Genomic DNA, 25,411 nt, shown 5'->3' on the forward strand with positions numbered 1-25,411 from the left:
AAACTATCCTGCACACATTTTACACACTCCAAACCATCCAACCCTTTTACAGTATGGGCTTCCCAGTCTATGTGTGGAAAATTAAAATCTCTCACAATCACAACCCTGTGCTTACCACAAATATCTGCTATCTGCTTGCAAATTTGCTCCTCCAATTCTTGCTCCCCATAGGTGGTCTATAATACACTCCTATAAGTGTTGCTACACCTTTCCCATTCCTCAGTTCCAACCAAATAGCCTCCCTAGATGAGCCCTCTAATCTATCCTGCCAGAGCACCGCTGTAATATTTTCTCTGACAAGCAATGCAACACCTTCTCTTGTCCCTCCAATTCTATCACACCTGAAGCAACGAAATCCAAGAATATTTAGTTGCCAATCACACCCCTCCTGCAACCATGTTTCACTAATAGTTACAACATATTTCCAGGTCATCAATCCATGCTCTAAGCTCATCCACCTTTCTTACAATGCCCCTAGCATTAAAATAAATGCATTTAAGAAATTCTCCACCTCCTCCTCTCTGTTTATCTCTAACAGTACAAAGAACTTTACTGTCTTCTTTTTCTTCCTTCTTCCATACAGCTGTTCCTACACTCTGGTTCCACTCCCCACTCATATCTAGTTTAAGTCCACTTGAGCCTCTCTAGCAAACTTACCTGCAAGAATATTTGTCCCCCTCCAGTTCAGATGTAAACCATCCCGCCGCAACAGGTCCCACCTTCCCTGGAAAATTGCCCAATTATCTATAAATCTGAATTCCTCCCTCCTGCACCGTGTCCTCAGCCACGTGTTGATCTGCACTATCTTACTATTTTTAAACCCACCTGCACATGGCACTCGTAGCAATCCTGAGATTGCTATCCTGGAGATCCTGTCCTTTAACTTGGCACCTAGCTCCCTAACCTCACCTTTTAGGACCTCCTCACTCTTCCTACCCACGTCATTGGTCTCTACATGGACCTCGACATCCAGCTGCTCACCCTCCCTCTTGAGAATGCTGAGAACTCGATCCGAGATATCACGGACCCTGGCACCAGGGAGGCAACAAACCATCCGGGATTCTCGATCTCTTCCACAGAACCTCTTATCTGTCCCCTAACTATCAAATCCCCTATCACTATTGCTCTCCTCTTTTCCCTGCTTCCCTTCTGAGCTGAGGGTCTAGTCTTGTCTTAAGTCTTAAAACTTCTTGAGGGGCTGCCATTACATTAAACATTCAATCAGCCAATGAGAGTGCTTTACATACATTCTGAGCCACTCACAGCTGATTGCATATTAGTTCACACTCTGCTTCCCCCCGTGTGTGTAAACGCGCTTGCTCTTTTGTCAATTTATTCCATTTTTTCCACCCATGACATCTGGAAAACGGCCCACAGCTTCCAGTGAAGGTAGTACATCTAAGATGTTTAGAGAAAGCATTAGCATGGATATGAAATTGCATGTGAAACAGCATTTGGAAGTTGGGGAGTGTCATGTTGATGTTGGCACCTCTTTGAAATTGGCTTCATTGATAATTGGAATGACCCTGACAGGGAGTGAAACAGTAAGGCAGAGAGAGGTGTTCTTGTCATGACGTCCTGCTACCGAAAACTGCTTCCTGATAGGAAACAAAAGAAAGGAGCAGCCATCTTGATGCCTGCTCAAAATAGTAGCCAATGTTAGAGGAGGACCCACAGCCTGGTCCCTCCTCTAAGATGCAACCACTACTGGGTTGCTGCTATGATGTTTTGCTCCTCCACTGATGTACAAGATAGGCCTTACAGGCATGATTGTTACTCCATGAATTACCATGTATACATAAAATAAAATATATCCCGGGTTTGATTTTTTTTTGTCAGGCACCAGTCCATTTATATAACGTTATAATGACCCTGCATAGTGCTGATTTACATAGAGCCCACTTAACGCTGAGGATGCATTCCTCGAAGGTGGAGTGTTGCGTGTATTGTTTTTCCTTCTCTATATTTGCTCAGTTAGAACAGTAGGGATGCTAGGCAGGATAATTGAATGCTCCTCTTGCAAGATGTGGGAAGGCAGGGAGACCTCTAGTGTGCCTGATTACTACATCTGCATGAAGTGATCCAGCTGCAGCTTCTAACAGTACATAAAGGAGTTGGAGCTGGATGAACTCTGGATCATTCGAGAGGCTGAGGGGGGTAATGGCTAGGACATACAGAGAGTTAGTTACAACCAAGGTGCTGGACATAGGAATCTGGGTGACATTCAGGAACGGGAAAGGTGTTAAACAGCCAAAGCAGAGTACCTCTGTGGCCATCCCCCCTCAACAACAGTTACACCACTTTGGATGACCCAGCAGAGGCAAGTCACAATAAGGTTTCTGCAACTGGGTCTGGCTCTGTGACTCAGAAGGGAAGAGAGAAGAGGTGAACTGTGTTGATAGGGGATTTGTGAGTTAGGGGAAAAAGTGTTACGAGCATGGGTGGAGCTTTGGCTGATCAGAAAATAGAGTGGGAACCGGCTGGCTGCCGGTTGCCTGTGGAGTTGCACAAGAGTAGGTGTTGGGATGGCTGCTTTTGACGATGTATGTCAATGATTGGGGCTATGGGATTAGTGGATTTGTGGCTAAATTTGCAGATGATATAGAGATAGGTGAACCAGTGGGTAGTGCTGAGGAAACAGGGAGCCTGCAGAGAGACTTGGATAGCTTTGGGCGGGGATGGCCAACCTATGGTGCATGTACCAAAAGTGGTGCATTGCACCCCAGTGATAATAAAAAGTAAGCCTACTCATCCAAAAAGTATTAACCAAAAACCGATTTGTAGAAAAAAAATCTGTAACAGGAATTCAAGTAGCTTAGAGCTGGAAATGGGTTTTACTGAGAATAAATCTAAATTTTAGCAATTATTTTTAGCTATTTCATTATTTCGTGTACATCTTTTGTCAAAATCTTCCTTCACATTAATCTGTTTTCAATTTAAAAAATGTTCAATGAGTCGAACTAGGAAAGAAAGACTTCTGTTCTGCAGTCGTTCTATAACTGTACAATACATGTTTGATACTTGTTTGATCCTGAGGCGCCAGGTGTCTGCACCAGTGGTGTGTCACAGGGTTTTGCCAGTCAGTTTACAATTGACACTCGTGCGCTATGGAGTTGTGCTTTGTTCGTCCTTTGTGAACATTTGCAGTTTTGTACTTTTTCGAAAATTAAGCCTTGTTTTTACATTCAGTTACCCATCACAGTGCAAAAGAAAATGAGCAAAAGAAAAGCAGAAACTGTTAGTAAGCGTGAATTCAATCAACAGTAGGAAAATAAGTTCCTATTTATAGCGGGTCCATCAGGAAAACCGTTGTGCATTGTTTGTGAAAATACTTTCTCACATAATTGAAGATATCTTAATAGTCACTATAAAACACAACATCAGACTGAAATAGAAGGAAAACTGAAGCTAGTGCTTGGGTCTTGGGAAAGAATATGTGATTAAGAAAAAGGAAGAAATCAAAAGACAAAATATATTTGTTAAAAGTCTCATTAAGGTAAGTAATGTTTATCTTGTTTTTTTATATTAAATCAATATATCATGTAAAAATGCTAACTATGTCTACATTAACATATTTTTACAAGAATTGAATGGTGCATCTGAACTCATGTATGAAAACATTGACGCATGGAATGTAAAAGGTTGGCCACCCCTGGCTTAGGGGAATGGGCAAGGAAGTGGTAAATGAAATACAATGTTGGAAAGTGTCTGGTCATGCACTTTGGTAGAAGAAATAAACGGGTAGACTGTTGTTTAGATGGGGAGAGAGTTCAAAATGCAGAGATGCAAAGGGACTTGGGAGTCCTTGTGCAGGATACCCTAAAGGTTAACCTCCAGGTAGAGTTGGTGGTGAAGAAAGCAAATGCAATGTTGGCATTCATTTCTAAAGGAATAGAATATAAGAGCAAGGATGTGATGTTGATGCTCTATAAGACACTTGTGAGACCACACATGGAATATTGTGTGCAGTTTTGGGCTCCTTATTTTAGAAAGGATATACTGACATTGGAGAAGGTTCAGAGGAGATTAATAAGAATGTTTCCAGGAATGAAAGGGTTACTGTATGAGGAATGTCTAGCAGCTCTTGGGCTGTATTCCCTGGAGTTCAGGAGAATGAGGGGAGGAATCTCAGAGAAGCATTCTGAATGTTGAAAGGCCTGAACAGATTAGATATGGCAAAGTTATTTCCCATGGTAGTGGAGTCCAGGACAAGGCGGCATGACTTAAGGATTGAAGGACGTCCATTTAGAACAGAGATGAGGAGAAATTACTTTAGTCAGAGGGTGGTAAATCTGTGGAATGTGTTGCCACGATTGGCTGTGGAGGCCAAGTCATTGGGTGCATTTAAGGCAGAGATAGACAAGTTCTTGATAAGCCAGGGCATCAAAGGGTACGGGGAGAAGGCATGGAAGTTGGAATAACTGGAAGAATTGGATCAGCCCATGATTGATGGCAGAGCAGACTCACTGGGCCAAATGGTGTATTTCTGCTCCTATATATTATGGTCTTGTAGTCTTAAATGGGAGAGTGAGCAGCCAGAGGTCATGGTCCCTGTAGGTACTAATGACAGGTCGGAAGAGTGGTGAGCTTCTGCAAAGTGAATTCAGAGAATTTGGTGCTAAATTAAAGAACGGGACCACACAAGTTGTGACCTCAAGATTGTTCCCGTGCTAAGTGTGAGTGCAAGTTTAACATGTGGCTAAGGATTTTGTGTAGGAGGGAAGGCTGAAGAGTTTTCAGTGTCAGGTGTCAGATCTCTTGGGAGAGCATTTTGGAGGTAGTGATCACATCTCTATCTCCTTTACCGTAGTAAGATAGGAGTAGGATAGAAGCAGACAATTTGAGAATATTTTTAATTGGGGTGGGGGAAATATTTGGCTGAAACTTGGGAGCATAAATTGGGAGCAGATGTTCTCAGGGAAATGCACAGCAAAAATGTGGCAAATGTTCAGGAAACATTTGCATGGCATTCTGCATAGATATGTTCCATTGAGGCTGGGAAAGGATGTGGAAAATCTAGTTAAGAAGAAAAGCTGAAGAAAGGATCAAGAAACTAGGTACTGATAGAGTTGGAAAATTACAAGGTTGCCACGGAGGAGTTTAAGAATGAAATTAGGAGAGCTAGAAGGGGCCATGAAAAAGCCTTGGCAAGCAGGATTAAAGAAACCCCCAAGGCGTTCCACAAGAATGTGAAGAGCAAGATAAGGAGCCCTGTGAATAGGGCCAATCAGGAGCGATAATGGAAACGTGTGCATGGAGCCCAGGAGGTAGTGGTAGTACTTAATGAATATTTTGCTTCACTATTCACCAGTGAAAAGGACTTTGGCAAATGTGGGGATGACTCACAGTGGAATGAAATGCATGAGTGTATAGACATTAAGAAAGAGGATGTGCTGGAGCTTTTGAAAGATATTCAGTTAGGCAAGTTGCCAGACCAGAGGAAATATACCCCAAACTACTGTGGGAAGTGAGGGAGGAGATTGCTGAGCTTCTTGCGATGATCTTTGCATCATCAATAGGAACGGGAGTAGTACCAGAGGATTGGGAAGTTGCAAATGTTGTTCCTTTGTTCAAGAAAGGGAGTAGAGATAACCCAGGAAATTATAGACCAGTGAGTCTTACTTCAGTGGTGGGCAAACTGTTGGAGAAGATCTTGAGAGGCAGGATTTATGAGCATTTGGAGAGACACAATCTGATTGGGGTTAGTCAGCATAGCTCTGCCAATGGTAGGTTGTGCCTTACGAGGTTGATTGAATTCTTTGAGACTATAACAGAACGCAGTGAAGGTAGAGCAGTGGATGTAGTATATATGTATTTCATTAAGGCATTTGATAAGGTTCCCCATGTCAGGCTCATTCAGAAAGTAATGAGGCATGGGATCCAAGGAGACTTTGCTTTGCGAATACAGAATTGGGTTGCCCACAGAAGATGAAGGGTATTTGTAGGTGGTTCATATTCTGCATGGAGGTTGATGACCAGTGGTGTTCTGCAGTGATCTGTCCTGGGACCCCACCTCTTTATGATTTTTATAAATTACCTGGATGAGGAAGTAGAAGGGTAGGTTAATAAGTTTGCCAATAACACAAAAGTTGTGGGTGTTGTGGATAGTCGGAGGGTTGTCGAGCATGACATCGATAGGATTCAGAACTGGGCTGAGAACTGGCAGATGGAGTTCAGTCCAGATAAGTGCGAAGTGTTACATTTTGGTAGGTCATTTGAAGACAGAATATAATAATAATGGTAAGATTCTTGGCAGTATGGAGGGTCAAAGAGATCTTGGGGTCTTTTTCCATTAGATACTCAAAACTGCTGTGTAGGTTGACGGTGTTGTTGGGAAGTCATATGGTGTGCTGGCCTTTGTCAACTGTGGGATTGAGTTCAAGAGCCGTGGGCTAATGTTACAGCTATATAGGACCTTGGTCACACCTCACTACAGGAAGGGTGTAGAGGAGATTTACAAGGATGTTGCTTGGATTGGAGAGCATGCCTATGAGAAAAGGTTGAGTGAACTTGGCCTTTTCTCCTTGGTGACAGGAGGATGAGAGGTGACCTGATGGAGGTGTATAAGATGATGAGAGGGATTGATCGTGTAGATAGCCAGAAGCTTTTATTCCAGGGTTGAAATGGGTAACACAAGGGGGCATAGTTTTAAGGTGCTTGGAAGTAGGTACAGAGGAAATGACATGGCTAAGTTTTTCCACACAGCAAGTGTTGGGTGCGTGGAGTACATTGCCAGTGACAGTGGTAGAGGCGGATACAATTGGGTCTTTTAAGAGAGTCTTGGATCGGTACATAGAGCTTAAAAACATGGAGGGCTAGGTGGTAAAGATATTCTAGGCAGTTTCTATATCAGGTTATGTGGTTGGCATTAGATTGTTGGCTGAAAGGCCTGTGATATGCTGTAGTTGACTAATATCCTATTGGTAAGGTTTACTAGTGCTGCATGGTGGGGGGGGGGGGTGTTAAAATAGAGTTTTGTGGGGGATGGGAACCAGAATACCAGAACAAAAAATTGAGAGGTTGTGGAGACATGTTGTGAAGACCTCAGACCAAGTCAGGAATCAAAAGGTTGAGTGGTGTTACTGAGCTGTGTGAGGGAGGATAGGCAGGTGATACAGAAGGGACGCACTCAGACCAACGGTTTGAGATGTGTATTTTAACGCAAGGAGTATTGTGAACAAAGTGGTTGAGCTTAGAGCGTGGATCAGTACTTGGAGATATGATGTGGTGGCCATTACAGAGACTTGGATGGCTCAGGGACAGGAATGGTTATTTCAAGTGCTGGGTATTAGATGTTTCAGAAATGACAGGGAGGGAGGCAAAAGAGGTGGGGTGTGGCACTGTTGATCATAGATAGTGTCACAGCTGCAGAAAAGGTGAACGTCATGGAGGGATTGTCTACGGAGTCTCTGGGTGGAAGTTAGGAGCAGAAAGGGGTCAATAATCGGAAGGGCTGTTTTTTATAGGCTGCTCAATAGTAACAGGGATATCGAGGAGCAGATAGGGAAACAGATCCCGGAAAGGTGTAATAATAACAGAGTTGTGATGGGAGATTTTACTTTCCCAAATATTGATTGGCAGCTCCCTAGAACAAGGGGTTTAGATGGGGTGGAGTTTGTTAGTTGTGTTCAGGAAGGTTTCTTGACACAATATGTAGATAAGCCTACAAGAGGAGAGGCTGTACTTGATCTGGGATTGGGAAATGAACCTGGTCAGGTAGATCTCTCAGTGGGAGAGCATTTTGGAGATAATGATCATAATTCTATCTCCTTTACACTAGCATTGGAGAGAGATGGGAACAGGCAAGTTATAAAAGTGTTTAATTGGGGTAAGTGGAATTATGAGGCTATCAGGCAGGAACTTGGAAGCTTAAATTGGGACCAGATGTTCTCAAGGAAAGGTACGGAAGAAATGTGGCAAATGTTCAGGGGATATTTGTGTGGAATTCTGCATAGGTACACTCCTATGAGACAGGGAAGTTATGGTAGGGTATAGGAACTGTGGTGTACAAAGGCTGTAGTAAATCTAGTTAAGAAGAAAAGAAAAGCTTATGAAAGATTCAGAGAGCTAGGAAGATCTAGAAGATTATAAGGCTAACAGGAAGGAGCTTAAGAAGGAAATTAGGACAGCCAGAAGGGGCTATGAGAAGGCCTTGACGGGCAGGATTAAGGAAAACCCCAAGGCATTCTACAAATATGAAGAGCAAGAGGATGAGACGTGTAAGAATAGGACCTATCAAGTGTGACAGTGGGAAAGTGTGTATGGAGCCAGAGGAAATAGCAGAAGTGCTTAATGAAGACTTCAGTATTCACTATGGAAAAGGATCTTGGTGATTGTAGTGATGACTTGCAGCGGACTGAAAAGCTTGAGCATGTAGATATTAAGAAAGGATGTGCTGGAGCTTTTGGAAAGCATCAAGTTGGATAAGTAGCCAGGACCGGATAGGATGTACCCCAGGCTACTATGGGAGGCGAGGGAGGAGATTGCTGAGCATCTGGCGATGATTTTTGCATCATGGGAGAGGTTCCGGAGGATTGGAGGGTTGCGGCTATTATTCCTTTATTCAAGAAAGGGAGTAGAGATAGCCCAGGACATCATAGACCAGTGAGTCTTACTTCAGTGGTTGGTAAGTTGATGGAGAAGATCCTGAGAGGCAGGATTTATGAACATTTGGAGAGGTATAATATGATTAGGAATAGTCAGCATGGCTTTGTCAAGGGCTGGTTGTGCTTTATGAGCCTGATTGAATCTTTTGAGGATGTGAATAAACACAATGATGTAGTTTATATGGATTTTGTGTATATGTGGTGTATATGGATGTCCGCAAGCCATTTGCTAAGGTAACCCATGCAACGCTTATTGAGAAAGTAAGGAGGCATGGGATCCAAGGGAGCATTGCTTTGTGGATCCAGAACTTGTCCACAGAAGGCAAAGAGTGGTTGTAAACAGGTCATATTCTGCATGGAAGTCGATGACCAGTGGTGTGCCTCAGGGATCTGTTTTGTGACCTTTACACTTCATGATGAGGAAAGTGGAGGGATGGGTTAGTAAGTTTGCTGATGACACAAAGGTTGGGGGTGTTGTGGATAGTGTTGAGGTTACAGCAGGACATTGATAGGATGCAAAGCTTGGCTGAGAAGTGGCAGATGGAGTTCAACCCAGATAAGTATGAAGTGGTTCATTTTGGTAGGTCAAATATGATGGCAGAATATAGTATTAATGGTAAGACTTTTGGCAGTGTGAAGATCAGAGGGATTTTGGGGTCTGAGTCCATAGGACGCTCAAAGCAGCTGCACAGGTTGATTCTGTTGTTAAGAAAGCATATGGTGTATTGGTTTTCATCAATCGTGGAATTGAATTTAGGAGCCGAGAGGTAATGTTGCAGCTGTATAGGACCCTGGTCAGACCCCACTTGAAGTACTGTGCTCAGTTCTGGTTGCCTCACTACAGGAAGGATGTGGAAACTATAGAAAAGGTGCAGAGGATACTTACAAGGAAGTTGCCTTGTTTGGGGAGCATGCCTTATGAAAACAGGTTGAGTGAACTCGGCCTTTTCTCCCTGGAGCGACAGAGCATGAAAGGTGACCTGATAGAGGTGTATAAGATGATGAGAAGCATGGATGGTGTGGATAGTCAGAGGCTTTTCCCAGGGCTGAAATGGCTGCCACAAGAGGGCACAGGTTTAAGGTGCAGGGGAATAGGTACAGAGGAGATATCGGGGTATGTTTTTTAAGTAGAGCGTGGTAGGTGTGTGGAATGGGCTGCCAGCAATGGTGGAGGTGGATACGATAGGGTCTTTTAAGAGACTTTTGGATAGGTATGTGGAGCTTAGAAAAATATAGGGCTATGGGTAACCCTAGTAATTTCTAAGGTCGGGACATGTTCGGCACAACTTTGTGGGCCTAAGGGCCTGTATTGTGCTGTAAATTTTCTATGTTTCTATGTATATTTCAATGTAAGAAGTATCATATGAAAGGCAGATGAGCTCAGGACATGGATTGACACATGGAATTATGATATTGTAGCTACTAATAAGACTTGGTTGCGGGTGGGACAGGAATGGGAGTTCAGTATTCCAGGGTTCTGTTGTTTTAGAAGTGACAGCGGGAAGATTAAAGGAGACGGGGTGGTATTACTGGTCAGGGAAAATGTCATGGCAGTACTCCTTCAGTACAGACTGGAGAACTCGTCTGGTGAGGTGTTTATTGGTGGATCTGTGGATAGGAAAAGTATGACCACGTTAATGGGGCTTTATTACTGACCACCCAACAGTCTGGGGGATTTAGAGGAACAAATTTGTAGAGAGACCATCAGATTGTTGGTAAAAAAACATAAGGTTGTTATAATAGCAAACACGAGGAAACCTGCAGACACTGGAAATTCAAACAACACACACAAAATGCTGGTGGAACACAGCAGGCCAGGCAGCATCTATAAGGAGAAGAACTGTTGACGTTTTGGGCCGAGACCCTTCGTCCTGACGAAACGCCGACAGTGCTTCTCCTTATAGATGCTGCCTGGCCTGCTGTGTTCCACCAGCATTTTGTGTGTGTAGGTTGTTAAAATAGGCTTTCTTAACTTTCTACATATTGACTGGGACTCTCAAACTGAATGTCATACCCTGGTTAAGACCATGCTTTAATTCATTAATACCGTTATGCTGTAAGTTATTTTATCTTATGCATACTTTCTCAAAATGTAATGTGTTCCTTTAATTACATTATACAATCATAATTCAGTTGATTGATAGGTTAGGCTTGTTGAATTGGCCAGTAGGATTTGTATTGTTAACATTTGGCCCATATGATGTTCCGAAACATTCCAGAGGGCTTGGGGGTGCGAAATTCTGGAGAGAGCTGGAGGAAAATGAGAGACAGAAGTATGGAGATGGATGACAAACATGAGTAATGAACATGGTGAACAGCTCAGAGTATATTTGAAGGACAGATACTGCAGTCAGAAAATCTTCCTGCAGACGTTGCTCTCACGGCAAATGTACAGATAACTTTTAATTAGCTAGTTACAGACGACCTTGGAGAATGTTCAACACATTGTCCTTGGATTTTGCTTGGATACTTATTTATATTTTGCTTGGACTGTGCTTTCCGGCAGAATTGTTTGGTCCCTTAGTAAACAAAGTGAAGTGCACTGGATTGACTGCAACAATGAGCTCCAATGATTATGTGCACACATCATGCTAATATATGTGTAATGGGCCCTTTATTTTGTTTGTTATAGTTCAAAATATTTTGTCAATACAATTTCATTTTAAGTTTATACTAGTGTGTGTTAAATTATTGCTTCTTGGTGAACAGTAAATTCGCACTGGTGTGTCAGGGTTTATACAAATGATGGCTTCATTTTCTCTTGAAGGAACATTCAAATTTTAGTGTTGCGTTTACCTGAGATGTGTCTTGTTTTGGAAATGTCCTTTTCGTTATTACTCCTTGTGCATTGTAATGTTGGTTTTAGTAGATCACAGTAATAGCTAACTCATTACAAGTGGGAAGGTTACATTTAAAAGGACTAGATGGGATAGAGTTTGTCAAATGTGTTCAGGAAAGTTTCCTCATTGAGTACGTAGAAGCACACTCTTAGGTGGATTGATTCTTGATCTATTAGGAATGATACTAGGCAGATGACAGAAGTTTGTGTAGGGAAGCACTTCGTATCCAGTGACCACGATGCCATAGTTTCAGTAGTTATGCAAACAAATAGGTCTGCTCTACGGATTGAGAATCTAAATTGGAGTAAGACTGATTTTGATGGTATCAGAAAGGATCTGGGAGTGTGGATTGGGACAGGCTGTTTTCTGACAAAGGTGTACTTGGTAAGTGGAAAGCTTTTGGAAACAAAATTTTGAGAGTACAAAGCTTGTATATGCTTATCAGAACAAAAGGTTTAGGGAGCCTTGGTTTTCAAGAGATATTGAGGCCCTGGTTAAGCAAAAAAGAGGTGCAGAGTAGGTATAGGCAAGTAGGAACAAATGAGGTGCATTTACAGTATAAGAAATTCAAGGGAACACTAAAGAAATCAGTAGGGCTAAAAGAAGGCATGAGGTTGCTGTTGTTTGCTGTCGAGGCAAATTAGGGTGGGCACGTCTCCAGGGTCTGGCAAGGTGTTTCTTCGGACCCTGTGGGAGGTAAGTGAAGAAATTGCCGGGTCCCTAGCAAAGATCTTTAAATCATACTTAGTGACAGGTGAGGTACCAGAGGATTGGAGGATAGCAAAGGTAGTTCTGTTGGTTAAGAAAGGCTCTAAAAATAAACCAGGAATTTATTGGCCGGTGAGCCTGACATCAGTAATGGGAAAGTTATTCTAATGGACTGGATATATTTGGATAGACATGGACTGACAGGAATAGTCAGTATGGCTTCATGCGTGATAGGTTGTGTCTAACCAATCTTACAGTTTTATAAGATCAAGTTACCAGGAAAGTTGATGAAGGTAAGGCAGTGAATGTTGTCTACGTGTAGCAAAGCATTTGACAAGATCCTGTATTGGAGGTTGGGAAGAAAGTTCATTTGCTTGGCATTGAAGATGAGGTAGAAGATGAAGATGGCTTTGTGGGAGAAGCTAGAGTGGTTGTGGATGGTTGCATGTTCAAGTTGTATAAGTCTGTAGTGAGATCTCATTTGGAGCATCATGTGCCGGTTTGGTCACTCACTTACAGGAAAGATGTTAATAAGAGTAACATCTTCCCTGTAAGTGGAGGATCTGAGTTATTCAATTCAATCTAAGTTATTTAATTGCACTTTAGCCATACATGAATAGAGCCAAACGAGAGATTTGCAATAAGCACATGCAAGATTGTAATCACATAAGAGTTCCAAAGCCCACCTCTCTCCCCCCACCCCGTGACTTGATGCCTGGTTCTCACACAAACAAGTCAACTCCAATGCGATAATACAACAATGTAGGTTACACATGTATATATTCTATTTTCCCTCTCAGCCCCAATTTCCTGCCTTTTCCTGAATCCCTTCATGCCCTGATTAAACAACAATCTGTCAACCTATTTTAAATATACCCAATGACTTGGCCTCCACAGCCACCTGTGGCAATGAATTCCATAGTTTCACCACTCTCTGGCTAAAGAAATTCCTCCATTTCAGCTCTAAAAGGATATGTGTTCTCTGGTCTTAGACTCCCCCATCATATGAAACATCCTCTCCACATATAGAGGCCTTTTGATAGTTTTCAATGAGGTCACCCCTCATTCTTCTGAATTCTAGTGAGTAGAGGCCCAGAGTCATCAAATGCTCCTGATGTGACAAGCCTTTCAATCCTGAGCAACACACAACAAGCTTGAGGAACTCAGCAGCCCAGGCAGTATCTATGGAATAAAGTAAACAGGCAACTTTTCGAGCCGAGACTCTTCATCAGGACAAAAACATTCCTGAAAAAGATTCGATTCTGGAATAATTTATGTGAACCTCTTTTGAACTTTCCAATGTCAGCACATCCTTTCTTCAATAAGGGGCCCAAAACTGCTCACAATACTCCCAAGTGAGGGCTTACCAGTGTTTTATAAAGCCTCAACATTACATTCTTGCTTTTATATTCTAGTCCTCTTGCAATGAATGCTAACACTACATTTGCCTTCCTCACTATTGACTCAATGGCAAATTAACCATTGGGGGACCTTGCATAAGGGCACCCTTGTGTGCCTCAGATTTTTTAAATTTTCTCTCCATTTAGAAATAAATCTACCCTTTTATTACTGCTACCAAAGTGCATTTCCAAACACTTCCTGACACTATTCCATCTGCTACTTTGCCCATTCTCCTCATCTGTCTAAGACCTCTCTGCTTCCTCAACACCAGCTGCCCCTCTACCTGTCTTTGTATTGTCTGAAAAACAAGGCCACAAAGCCATCAATTTGGTCATTCAAATCATTGACATATAATGTAAAAAGAAGTGGTCCCAACATGGACCACTGTGGAACTCCACTTATCACTGCCAGCCAACCAGAAAAGACCTACATTATTCCCACTTTTTGCCTCTGTCAATCAGCCAGTACTCTATCCATGCTAGTACCTTTCCTGTAATACCATGGGTTCTTGTGAAGCAGCATCATGTGTGCCACCTTGTCAAAGGCCTTCTGAAAATCCAAGTGCACAACATCCACCAATTAAGTGTGTGAAAGGTGAAAAGTTGAAGCGGAACATGAGGGGAAACTTCTTCACTCAGAGGACCATGAGAGTATAGATTGAGGTCCCAGCACAAGTAGGCTATGCAAGCTCTACTTCAATGTTTAAGAGAAGTTTGCATAAGTAGGTATGGAGGGCTATGGGAGCAGGTAGTTTAAATAGTTCAGCAAGGACCAGATGCACCAAATGACTTGTTTCTGTGCTCTACTTTTCTGTGACTCTATGCGTTGCTTTAAGCTAAGAGGTAGGGGGCTGAGATGGAATTTGACAATTTTTTTCATAGTGGATGCTTGGTGTCAGAAATACACAGAATGAGGGAGTTGTGGAGACCAAGACTCATATGCAGATGAGCAGTTAGATTGCTAAAGCCATCTCCATGTTGGGTGGCAGGTAGAGATGTGTCTTTACCAAAGGAGGTGTAAGGCAGTCCTTCCCTCTGCTAGCCTGCAGGTCATCCTTGGGCAAGGTGTAGTACCTGCTTCGCCCTCCAATCAGGGTTGCATGAAGCTATGAGAACAAGTGGTGGATGATTGTATGAACATTTGGTTCATATCACAAGTCCTGGTTATGCAATCACTGACGTCAAGCAGACAATATCTGAAGAGCATTGATAATGGCTGGGGTCACCCGTCTTGTAAAGACACTGCCCAGACAAAGGCATTGGCAAACTACTTCCGTAGAAAAATTTGCCAAAAGCATTCATGGTCAGGGAAAGACCGTGATCGTCCATGAGTGCTTGGCATTTATTTATCAAAGTTTGGAGTATTGTGTGCAGTTTTGATCACCTACTTACAGGAGTGATTAAGTAAGTTTGAAAGAGTACAGAGAAAATTTACAAGGATATTGCGGGGTCTCGAGGACCTGAGTTATAATGATAGTTTGAATAGGTTAGGGCTTTATTCCTGAGAACATAGAAAATGGAGATGAAATTTGATAGAGGTATGCAAAATTATGAGGGGTATAGATAGCGTAAATGCAAGTAGGCTTTTTCCACTGAGGTTGGGTGGGACCACAACCAGTGATCATGGGTTAAGGGTGAAAGTTGAAAAGTTTAAGGGGAACATGGGAAACTTCTTCATTCAGGTTTGTGAGAGTGTGGAACGAGCTGCCAATACAAGTGATGCATGTGAGCTCACTTACAAAGTTTAAGCAAAGTTTGGATAGGTATATAGATGATAGGGGTGTGGAAGGCTATGGTCCAGGTGCAGGCCGATGGGAGTATAAATGGTTTCATTGTTGACTAGAGGGGTTGAAGGGTCTGTTTCTGTGCAGTGTTTTTCTATGACTGTGATTAATGGGATTATTATGGGGGGTATGGGCATAGTGGCCCTGGTTCTGTGTAATATAACTCTACGAATCTTATAAGTTGATATCACTCAAAATTTGAATATTGTGCTGAGTAAATTTAGACTTGAAACTCCAACATGTAAAGTGAAACATTCACCAAAACCTAAGTGAAGCTTAAAGTGTTACCATACAAGTTTGGGAATAACATTTATCTGCCACAAAAATAACTTTGCAGCTTCCAACTACTGATCATGTGACACCGTCATATCAGGAATAACTTTGTCTGCCTCAAAAATAACTTTGCAGCTCCCAACTACTGATCATGTGACATTCATATTTGCTTACAGTGCAGTACTTGGTAGCACAGGCTGGTTATTATGTCGGATCTCACCAACACTTCTGATGTTGATCTTGTTAACATGACTGGTAAGCAAATTTATAAGTAATTAGGTACATGCAAGCAATACTGAATATTTGAATTTAATGAGAATTACATGCATTAAGTTCTGTTGCATATTTGCACACTTGGTTATAGTGTCAAAGTTCCAAACTAAACAAGTTGAAGGCTGGCAGCTCAAAGTTCCCAAAAATATATGAATTAGTCTATGGCACATAATAATCTGATGGTCCCATCATATTTATTCTTAGTGGAATAAAATTAAAACTACAGCATTAGTAGTAAGATATTAATGCTGTAATGGCTTCAGTTAGTTTACATTACGGGATGGGATGTTTCATTTGTAAATGTGGCCTGCACACTTATAAATATTTAAAACCAATCTTAATCTATAGATCCTGGTTGACAGGCTTGTTTGCTTTGAGCAGTACAGCTAATGATCTGCATTTGTGCTTAGAATGTAAATCTGTTTAAGCCAAGCTATATAGCTCACACATACTTTGTATGTGCTGAGGGCTATGTTGGGGCACCATTAATTCAATATGAACTCATGTCGCCTTGAATCTTTTCACCACGACCTTGTTCATGCCACAGCATAAGAATTATAGCCAATTATTATTCTCCAAAGTTATCTTGAGTTTTAATTCACTGACAGCGTACTCATTTATAGGCAGAACTCCAGTGATTACATTCTGTTTCAACATTCATTCAGCAGATAGTCTCACCTTCATAAATTAGAGAATTATAAATTATAACTCATAACATAATTATAAATTCATTTTTAAGGCCAGAAATTCAAATATTTGCTAATCCTTTCTCAGTGCTCACTTCCCTTTGCAGATAAGAGTTCTCGTGCCTAATTGCAAGTCTAGCAATTTCTATTTTTGATTAAAGTACTGCAACACAAGTGCCAGCCCAGTAATGGTTCTCTATCTGTAATAATTGACTATAGCATCACTTCTCTTCAAGCACTGTGATCATCATTAAACAGAAACACTGTTGTCGCAGAAACATGGGTTATGTCATCTGGAGCACATTATAGGCTTGATCTTCTGTGGTGAGCACCAACATCCATGAAGCATGTCGTAGTTGGACTAAGAGTCAACACCATCCAGAAGAAAGCTAGCTGCTTTGTAGGATAGCCTCAACATGTACTTCATCTGCCTTCTCAGAAATGAGAGCGTTCTTGGGACCAGTACTAAAAAGTTGCCATTAATGTATAGAGCTGTGTTACTGATAGCATTTTGTTCCTGACACGAGCCAGGAACCTTGTTGGGTTTTTGGCTTACACTTTTGTAGTAATGAAACAGTTAAGGTGATTTCATGTTCACTGGACATCAGGCCATGTAACAGATTTAAGGCAATGTGTAGTTTTGCTTGTGAAGCTATGGTAAGGTGCTTCATTGCTGAGGGGGGAGTGGTAGGTTGAAGACCATTATTCTTTCCAGTGTGGTGAGTGTGGCCTTTGCTGAAGTTTAGCTTGTTTACATGTTCACAGGCTATAGGGAAATCTCTCGGCTGGGGAGTGCAGGTCATTTAAATAGGAGGGGGAGACAAAAAACTTCATTGCATCTAACAGCAAATGAAAGCTTTGAAAGGTGTGTTACTATGGCCTACACATGCAGCTGCTCTGCTCACTGCAGCTTTCATAGGCAGCTTCTGCACATTGCTTTGGTAGTTCATTCACACTGAGCCCTACGCTGCTTGTTGCAGGAGTGCCAGTGAGGAAATAACTGCCATCATGTTCCCAGAACAACAAAGAGAGCCCTGACTGAAATCGTATTTGAATTGCAGAGAGATTTGTATTTGAATATTTGGATGGTAGGGCCATGAGCCCTGTTGAGTGTCCTGTGGGCTAGCAGAATGGCTGCATCATCTCCCAAATATGTTGCAGTTGCTCACTGGCCTTGGAATTTCAACTATTCCAACTGTGAGCAACATCAAATTTGTACAATAATATTGTATCTAGAAGACACATGCCATGAAAGTATTGACTTTTCTTCCTGAACAAAGCTGTCAGGTTCCTTCAACACATGACTCTTTATGGTCAGTGCTTAAAGATCCAGTGGTTGAAGAAAGCAGCTCATCATTACCTGTTGAAGGGCAACAAATGCTGAGTATGCTAGCAGTGCCCATGTTCCAGGTATTATTTATTTTTAAAGGCTTATCAAAACCCATCAAGCACTTGCCATATAAAGAATATTTGGCTCTGGGCCTGTATTCTCTGGAGTTCTGAAGAACGAGGTCTGACCTCATTGAAACTATTGAATGGTGACAAATCTCGATAGAGTGGATGTGGAGATGATGTTTCCAATGGTGGGGGGGAGGGGGGGGTCTTAAGACCAGTGGGGACAGTCTCAGAATAGAGGATGTCCTTTTAGAAACAGAGATGAGGTATTTCTTTAGGCACAGTGATGAATTTTTGGAAATTTTTTTTGCCACAGGCAGCTGTTTAAGGCAAAGGTTGATAGATTCTTGATTGGTTGAGGCATGAAGGGATACATGGAGAAGACAGAAGATTGACGTTGAGAGGAATAATGGATAAGCCATAATGAAATGGTGGAGCAGATTCGATGGGCCAGATGGTCTGATTCTGCTCCTGTATTTTGTGGTCTTATGGTTCATAACTGAAACAGCTCCAGAGGGATGGGGTATTGTTAAAAATACTTGTTTTACCTGGGGTGTTACTTCCCAGCCTCTGTCTGATCCCTCCCTACACTGCTAGGTATTAACAATCTTTCCCTTTCCCACTCAAGATATGGGGTCTCAGTGTGAATCTTTGACTTTCACCTTTTGCCTCTACAGATGCTACTTGAGCTGCAGAGATTTTCTCATGTTCTGTTTGTTCCAGATTCCAGAATTTGAGGTGTATTTTGTTTTCACATATTCTGACAATAGCTTACGTCATAAATACAACTGTCTTTGTGTTATCTGTTTCAAACAGAAATAATTCTTTGTCCTTAACAGATTCCTATTCTGTCACCAAATGAAATTAACTGGGATGTTGTGATACAAAAGTTCCCTTCTTGATTTTGATCCTCTTTAACTAACTAAACAGCATGGGTGAGGTGTTGTGGGACCACTGCACTGCCAAGGGTATAGTCCTTGGAAAGGTAACCACAGACTCATTCGTTACAGGAATGTGTGAGGGATTTTAGTATTGAGCTAAGAGTTCAGCCAATTATTTGATTAATGTAACACACACAAAATGCTGGAGGAACTCAGCAGGTCAGGCAGCAACTATGGAAAAGAGTACAGTCGATGTTTTGGACCAAGCCTCTTCAGCAGGACTCTGCTGTGGATTTGCCACATGTGAATGTGGAGGCTAATGTCTGATTAATACTTGTGCGTTGCATCTACGCCATACCCTATGCCGTAGGGTGACGTGCAGCTCCCCAAAAAAGTAACATGCGTGTTGCGGCGACGCAGACCGCAACAACTGTGATTGGTCTGCTTGGTAGCATCGCATTTCTAGTTGCTGCTTCTCCGCCATGTCTGTACACCGGTGCAAATCAGATGAACCAAGTCGTCAAATCTACCTGCCAACATGCGAAAATGTTTGAAATGCATTTCCTCGTCCATGTCTCTCACAAAGAAACTCAACATAGTGGCATAGAAACCCCACTGCCAACTAGCGTTTTGGTGCGCACCAATGCATGCTCGCTACGGCGTAGAGCTGGGGCAGAAGTGAAAATCAGGGCTATGGCATAGCCCATATGCACAGGTATAAATCAGCCTTAAGTCTTTGAGTATATTAAAGTCAAAGGTTGATAGATTCTTGATTGGTCAGGGCATGTAGGGATATGAGGAGAAGGCAGGAGTTTGGGGCTGAGAGGGAAAATGGATCAGCCATGATAAAATGGCAGAGCAGAAAGCATAGAGATTGTGGGAGTATTCTTTTGAAGAAGATTTGGCATGTCATTTAAAACTTTGACAAACTTCTATAGATGTGCAGTGGAGAGTATATTGACTGGTTGCATCATAGCCTGGTATGGAAATACCAATGCCCTTAAACAGAAAGGCCTACCAAAAAGTAGTTGATTTAGCTCAGTCCATCACAAGTAAAGCCCTCCTTACCATTGGGAAAATCTTTAAGTGGTGCTGTCATAGGAAAGCAGCATCCATCATCTAGGCTTCTTGCTGCTGCCATCAGGCAGGAGGTGCAGGAACCTTAGTTACACACCCCAGACCTCTTAACCATCAGGCTCTTGAACCAAAGGAGCTAACCCTTAATCAACTTCACCTCATCATTAAATTTTCCCACAACCTGTGGACTCACTTTCAAGGACTCTTTATCTCATGTCTTCAACATTTATTGCTTATTTGTTTATTGGTTTATTTCTTTCTTTTTGCATTTTCAAAATTTGTGCAAAGTGGTTGAATGTACAAGTTGGTGCAGTTTTCCACTGCTTCTATTATGGATTTATTGTGTATGCCCACAAGAAGATGAATCACATGGTTGTATATGGCGACATATATGTGCTTTGATTTAAAAAATTACTTCGAACTCTGAACTTGAACTTTGTTTACTATGCCCGGCAGGCCACATTACAGGTTCATCTGTTAATAGAGAACTTCACTTACCCCGACACTGTTCTATTTCCAGAACCTATGGACTTACTTTGAAGGACTCTACAACAATACTTTTAATTTATTTATTCATTATTTTTACTATTTTGTGTTTCTGAGTTCGCACAATTTGTCTTTTGCCCATTGTTAGTTAGTTCATCTTTGTTCTTTGAAGTTTTTCATCGAGTCTGCTCTGTTTCTTTGTATTTACTGTGAATTCCCACAAGAAAGTGAATCTCAGGGTAGTGTCTGGTGATATAGTATATCCAAAGACACTGTGGCAGGATATTGTATGTTGACAGAGAGAGCTATTAATTCCTAGATCTCAGAGTTTGTTGATGAGGTTGCTTGGAATTGTACGTTGAAAGCAGAGCTGTTTAACAAATAGTGTAAGATAGGCTATAGTTAGTGAAGTTAACACTCTTCTATGGTAGTTGCCTTTGGTGTTTGGATGTTCCAGAGATGTAAGGCTGGGTAGATGGTTTTCCCTACAGACCTGTTTTGGTGGTACATGGGTTGTAGTCGGTTAAGGTTGTCTGGAAGGCTAGATTTAATGCATGCTGCGACCAGACTTTCAAAGCACTGAATGATGGTAGATATCAGAGCCACTGGGCTGTAGTCATTAAGGCACTTTGCTTTGTTTTTCATAGGCATTGGGATGATAATAGACTTCTTAAAGCAGGTGAGAACTTCAGATTGAAGGAGGGAGAGGCTAAAAGTGTCTGCAAATACCCCCATCTTCTTAACTCCACAGGTTCACTCTCCAGAAGACTTGTGTCTGCAGTGGTGACTATAGGTTCAGGTGCATGGAGACTGGCGGGTGGGTGGTGATACACCAATACCCTTCTGTTCAAAATGTGCAAGGCATGTGTTAACTCAATGGGGAAGGATTGGCAATTGGCAATCCAGTGGCAATTCTGCCCCACTTTGTCTTGAGGTTCTTTATCATGTAAAAGGCTGCTACAACTAACAGCTAGTTTTGGAATTTTGGTGGTATTGTCTATTGTCTCTTGCTTTACAGAGTCATATCCCAATTTTTTTTTTGCGAAGGTCAGGGTCGCTTTATAAGTGTTGGATAGGACTGGAGGCTTCATTTCAGCACTTATATGTGCCCTCTGCCCATCTCCCACTACTGTGTCCAAAGCATAAAAGTGGCACTGTATGGCACAGTTAAGTCTGAATGCTTTGATTAATTTCCAGCTGTGACAGTGATTGTTGTGTCACTGTGCATATGACCAATCATGACTTGGCCATCCTGAGGCCAGTAGATGCTATCAGTGAGACCAGAGGTTCCTGAAATATGAGCCATCAGCCAGCTGGAGCCCCGCTTCCAGGTTCTGGCCAAACACAAAGACCTTTCTTTGAAGTGATGTGGCCTCTGGAGGTACTTAGCTCCAAGTAGATAATGCCTGTGCCTTTCCTCAGCTTTTGCATCCAAGAGAGAGATCCTGAAGGAGGCAGTAGTTGGCATCGAGGTGAGGGTCTGTGTTGTAAATGCTGCCTAACTAACCTGAAAATATGAGAGTGAGTGTGTGTGTGTGTGTGTGTGTGTGTGTGTGTATGTATGTATGTGTGTGCAGAGTTGGGGTGAGCTGGGGAGGTGGAGTTAGAGTTAGGTGTATGAGGTGGTAAACCTTTGGAGTTCAGTTTTGGTTTTGCTGTGTAGGCAGTGAATCCAAGGCAAAGTGGGAGTGAAATGAAGGCTATCTGTCACTATCGTGCTTGCTCACCGTGTGGGTGAGGTCCAAAAGAATGTTGGTCAGTTGGATCTCAATTTTACACCCAAGTAGACCATGAATAAAAATAATGATCCAAATAAAGCTCCTGGTAACAGCAATAAGGGAGCACAATGGGAAACTCGATGGAGGTTCGACTCATGGGGGCAGGGTGACAGGACCCTTTTCTGCGCTGTATGGTTCTTTGACCTCACAGCTTAGAGTCCCTTTCAGAAACCGTCAATGTGAATCATTATAGCAGCATTGGGAAATATGGGAAGGGGTTAGAATGGGAGAGGAAAGGGTGTGCACTGAAGGAGCGACAGATGAAGAATTATCAGGTGCTGAGCTTCCCCACAACCTATGTTTGGATCCAGTATGGGCTCACAGTCTCCTTTTGGTAACACTGAAGGCAAGGTATCAACCAATTGGCTGTCAGTTTTGAGACTGGATGTGACTGAATGAACAGTGATGATGTGCACATTTCTCCCTCTACAGAAATGCCAGCACCGGCCAGAGTCGTCAAAGCAGGAAACCCAAGACCAAAGAAAGGAACCAAGGTAAATCTATTGAGGTGTCACAAGTACTAATTTGATTTTTCTTTTGGTAAAGTATGCTCTCTACTAAATCATCTGTCCTCACTCTTGTTCATTTTTTGACTGCAAGGGTGTAGGGTACATCAATTTAGAGTAGCACAGCATGGAAACAGGCCTTTTGGTCTAACTGGTCTATACTGACAGATTCCTATCTAAGCCAGTTCCATTTGCCTGTGTATGATCCCTTTAAATCCTTTCTATCTATGTGCAGTGTCTTTGAAAAAGTATTCACTCCCCAACTCTTTGTTCACATAAATCAATATTACAACCAGGGATTTAGTTCAATTTAACTGAAATTTTTTATTTGTGAATCACATGCTCCTCTTTTCACAGTAGAGCCCCAAAACAAGCAAAATAGTAAAGAATGAAAAACTAAAAATTCAAAACCTGAAATGTCACTACTTGTAAAGTATTCACCCCCCTCCCCCGTTCAGTTGTTACTTGAACCACCTCTTGCAGCTATTACAGCCAGTAGTCTTTTTGAATAAGAATCTATTAGTTTTGCACACGATGGAGCAAGATTTGCCCATTCCTCCTTACAAGATTGCTCAAGCTGTGCCAGGTTAGTTGGGGAGCAGTGGTGGACAGTAGTGGTCTTACCAGAGATGTTCGATTGAATTAATATCAATATTCTGATTGGGCCGCTTAAGGACATCAATTTTCTTCATTTGAAGATACTCCATGGTTGCTCTGGTAGTGTGCTTTGGGTTGTTAATCTACTGAAAAGCAAACTTCCTCCTCAGTTTGAGTTCTCTGGCAGTGGCTTGCAGGTTTTTATCTAGGATCTCTCTGTAATTAGCAGCGTTCATCTTCCCATCACCTCCGACCAGATTTTTAGTCTCTATTGCTGAAAAGCACACCCATAGCAGGATGCTATCTCCACCATATTTTGCAGTAGGAATGGTATAACCTGGCTGATGCACAGCAATAGATATAAGCCACATGTACCTCTTAGTTTTGAGGCCAAAAAGTTCACTTTAGCCTCATCCACCCTGTGGTGACAGGTGTGCCTGTCTGGACATGCCCCCTGCTGACTGCTCCTGTGGCTCCTCCCACAAAATTGATGCACCATCAATAACTCACTCTGAGACGTAAAGGCGAGATATCGGCTTTTATTGACTGGAAGAAGGAACCAGCGTTAAGCCATTTCAGCCCTAGGAACAAAGCCTCTGAGTATCCACATGATCAATGCCTCTCATCATCTTATATACCTCTGTCAGATCACCTCACGTCCTCCGTCGCTCCAAGGAGAAAAGGCCAAGTTCTTTCAACCTTTTCTCATAAGGCATGCTCCCCAATCCAGGCAACATCCTTGTAAATCTCCCCTGCACCATTTCTATGGTTTCCATATTCTTCCTGTGGTGAGGTGACCAGAACTGAGCACAGTACTCCAAGTGGGGTCTGACCAGGGTCCTATATAGCTGCAACATTACCTCTTGGCTCTAAAACTTAAACCCACGATTGATGAAGGTCAATGCGCCGTATGCCACCTTAACCACAGAGTCAACCTGTGCAGCAGCTTTGAGTGTCCTGTGGTCTTGGACCCCAAGATCCCTCTGAACCTCCACACTGCCAAGAATCTTACCATTAATACTATATTCAGACATCATATTTGACCTACCAAAATGAACCACCCCACAATTTTCTGGGTTGAACTCCAGCTGCCACTTCTCAGCCCAGTTTTGCATCCTATCAATGTCCCGCTGTAACCTCTGACAGCCCTCCACACTATCCACAACACCCCCAACCTTTGTGCCATCAGCAAATTTACTAACCCATCCCTCCACTTCCTCATCCAGGTCATTTATAAAAATCATGAAGAGTAAGGGTCCCAGAACAGATCCCTGAGGCACTCCACTGGTGACCGACCTCCATGCAGAATATGACCTGTCTACAACCACTCTTTGCCATCTGTGGGCAAGCCATTTCTGGATCCACAAAGCAATGTCCCCTTGGATCCCATGCCTCCTTATTTTCTCAATAAGCCTTGTATGGGATAACTTATCAAATGCCTTGCTAAAATCCATATACACTCCATATCTGGCTCTACCTTCATCAATGTGTTTAGTCACATCCTCAAAAAATTCAATCAGGCTTGTAAGGCAAAGCCATGCTGACTATTCGTAATCATTTTGTGCCTCTCCAAATGTTCATAAATCCTGCCTCTCAGGATCTTTTCCATCAACTTATCAATCACTGAAGTAAGACTCGCTGGTCTATAATTTCCTGGACTATCTCTATTCCTTTTCTTGAATAAAGGAACAACCCTCCAATCCTCTGGACCCTCTCTCGTCCCCATTGATGATGCAAAGAGCATTGCCAGAGGCTCAGCAATCTACTCCCTTGCCTCCCACAGTACATCTGGTCCTGGAGACTTATCCAATTTGAAGCTTTCTAAAAGCTCCAGCACACCCTCTTTCTTAATGTCTGTGCTCAAACTTTTCAATCGGCTGTAAGTCACATCTTTATAGTATTTTCTAAGTGACACTTTGCAGGCAAGGATATGCTTTTTTTTCAGCCAGGGCTTCTTCCTTGCCTCTCTTCCATAAGTGTATTTTTTCTGGAATGCCTTAAGAGATTGTCGTGCCATGAACATCATCTCCAATTGCAGACACTGACTTCTGCAGTTCACTCAGAGTGACTTTGACGTTACAGTAGCCTCACTTAAAGTTTTTCCTTCTCTGGCAACTAAAT

At 42.3% G+C, this 25,411-nt stretch overlaps 1 protein-coding gene across 3 annotated transcripts in view; it reads left to right on the forward strand.

The window, feature by feature from the left end:
- larp1 (La ribonucleoprotein 1, translational regulator) overlaps positions 1-25,411 on the forward strand; it is a 236,116-nt gene that overhangs the window by 52,693 nt on the left and 158,012 nt on the right. For all 3 annotated transcript variants that reach the window (XM_059990743.1, XM_059990745.1, XM_059990744.1), the window contains exon 2: positions 22,620-22,681. In XM_059990743.1, coding sequence (XP_059846726.1) covers positions 22,620-22,681 — 62 coding nt within the window. The remainder of the gene's footprint in view (positions 1-22,619; positions 22,682-25,411) is intronic.

The sequence above is a fragment of the Hypanus sabinus genome, chromosome 15, assembly GCF_030144855.1.
Source record: "Hypanus sabinus isolate sHypSab1 chromosome 15, sHypSab1.hap1, whole genome shotgun sequence".
In the NCBI taxonomy this organism is placed as follows: domain Eukaryota; kingdom Metazoa; phylum Chordata; class Chondrichthyes; order Myliobatiformes; family Dasyatidae; genus Hypanus; species Hypanus sabinus.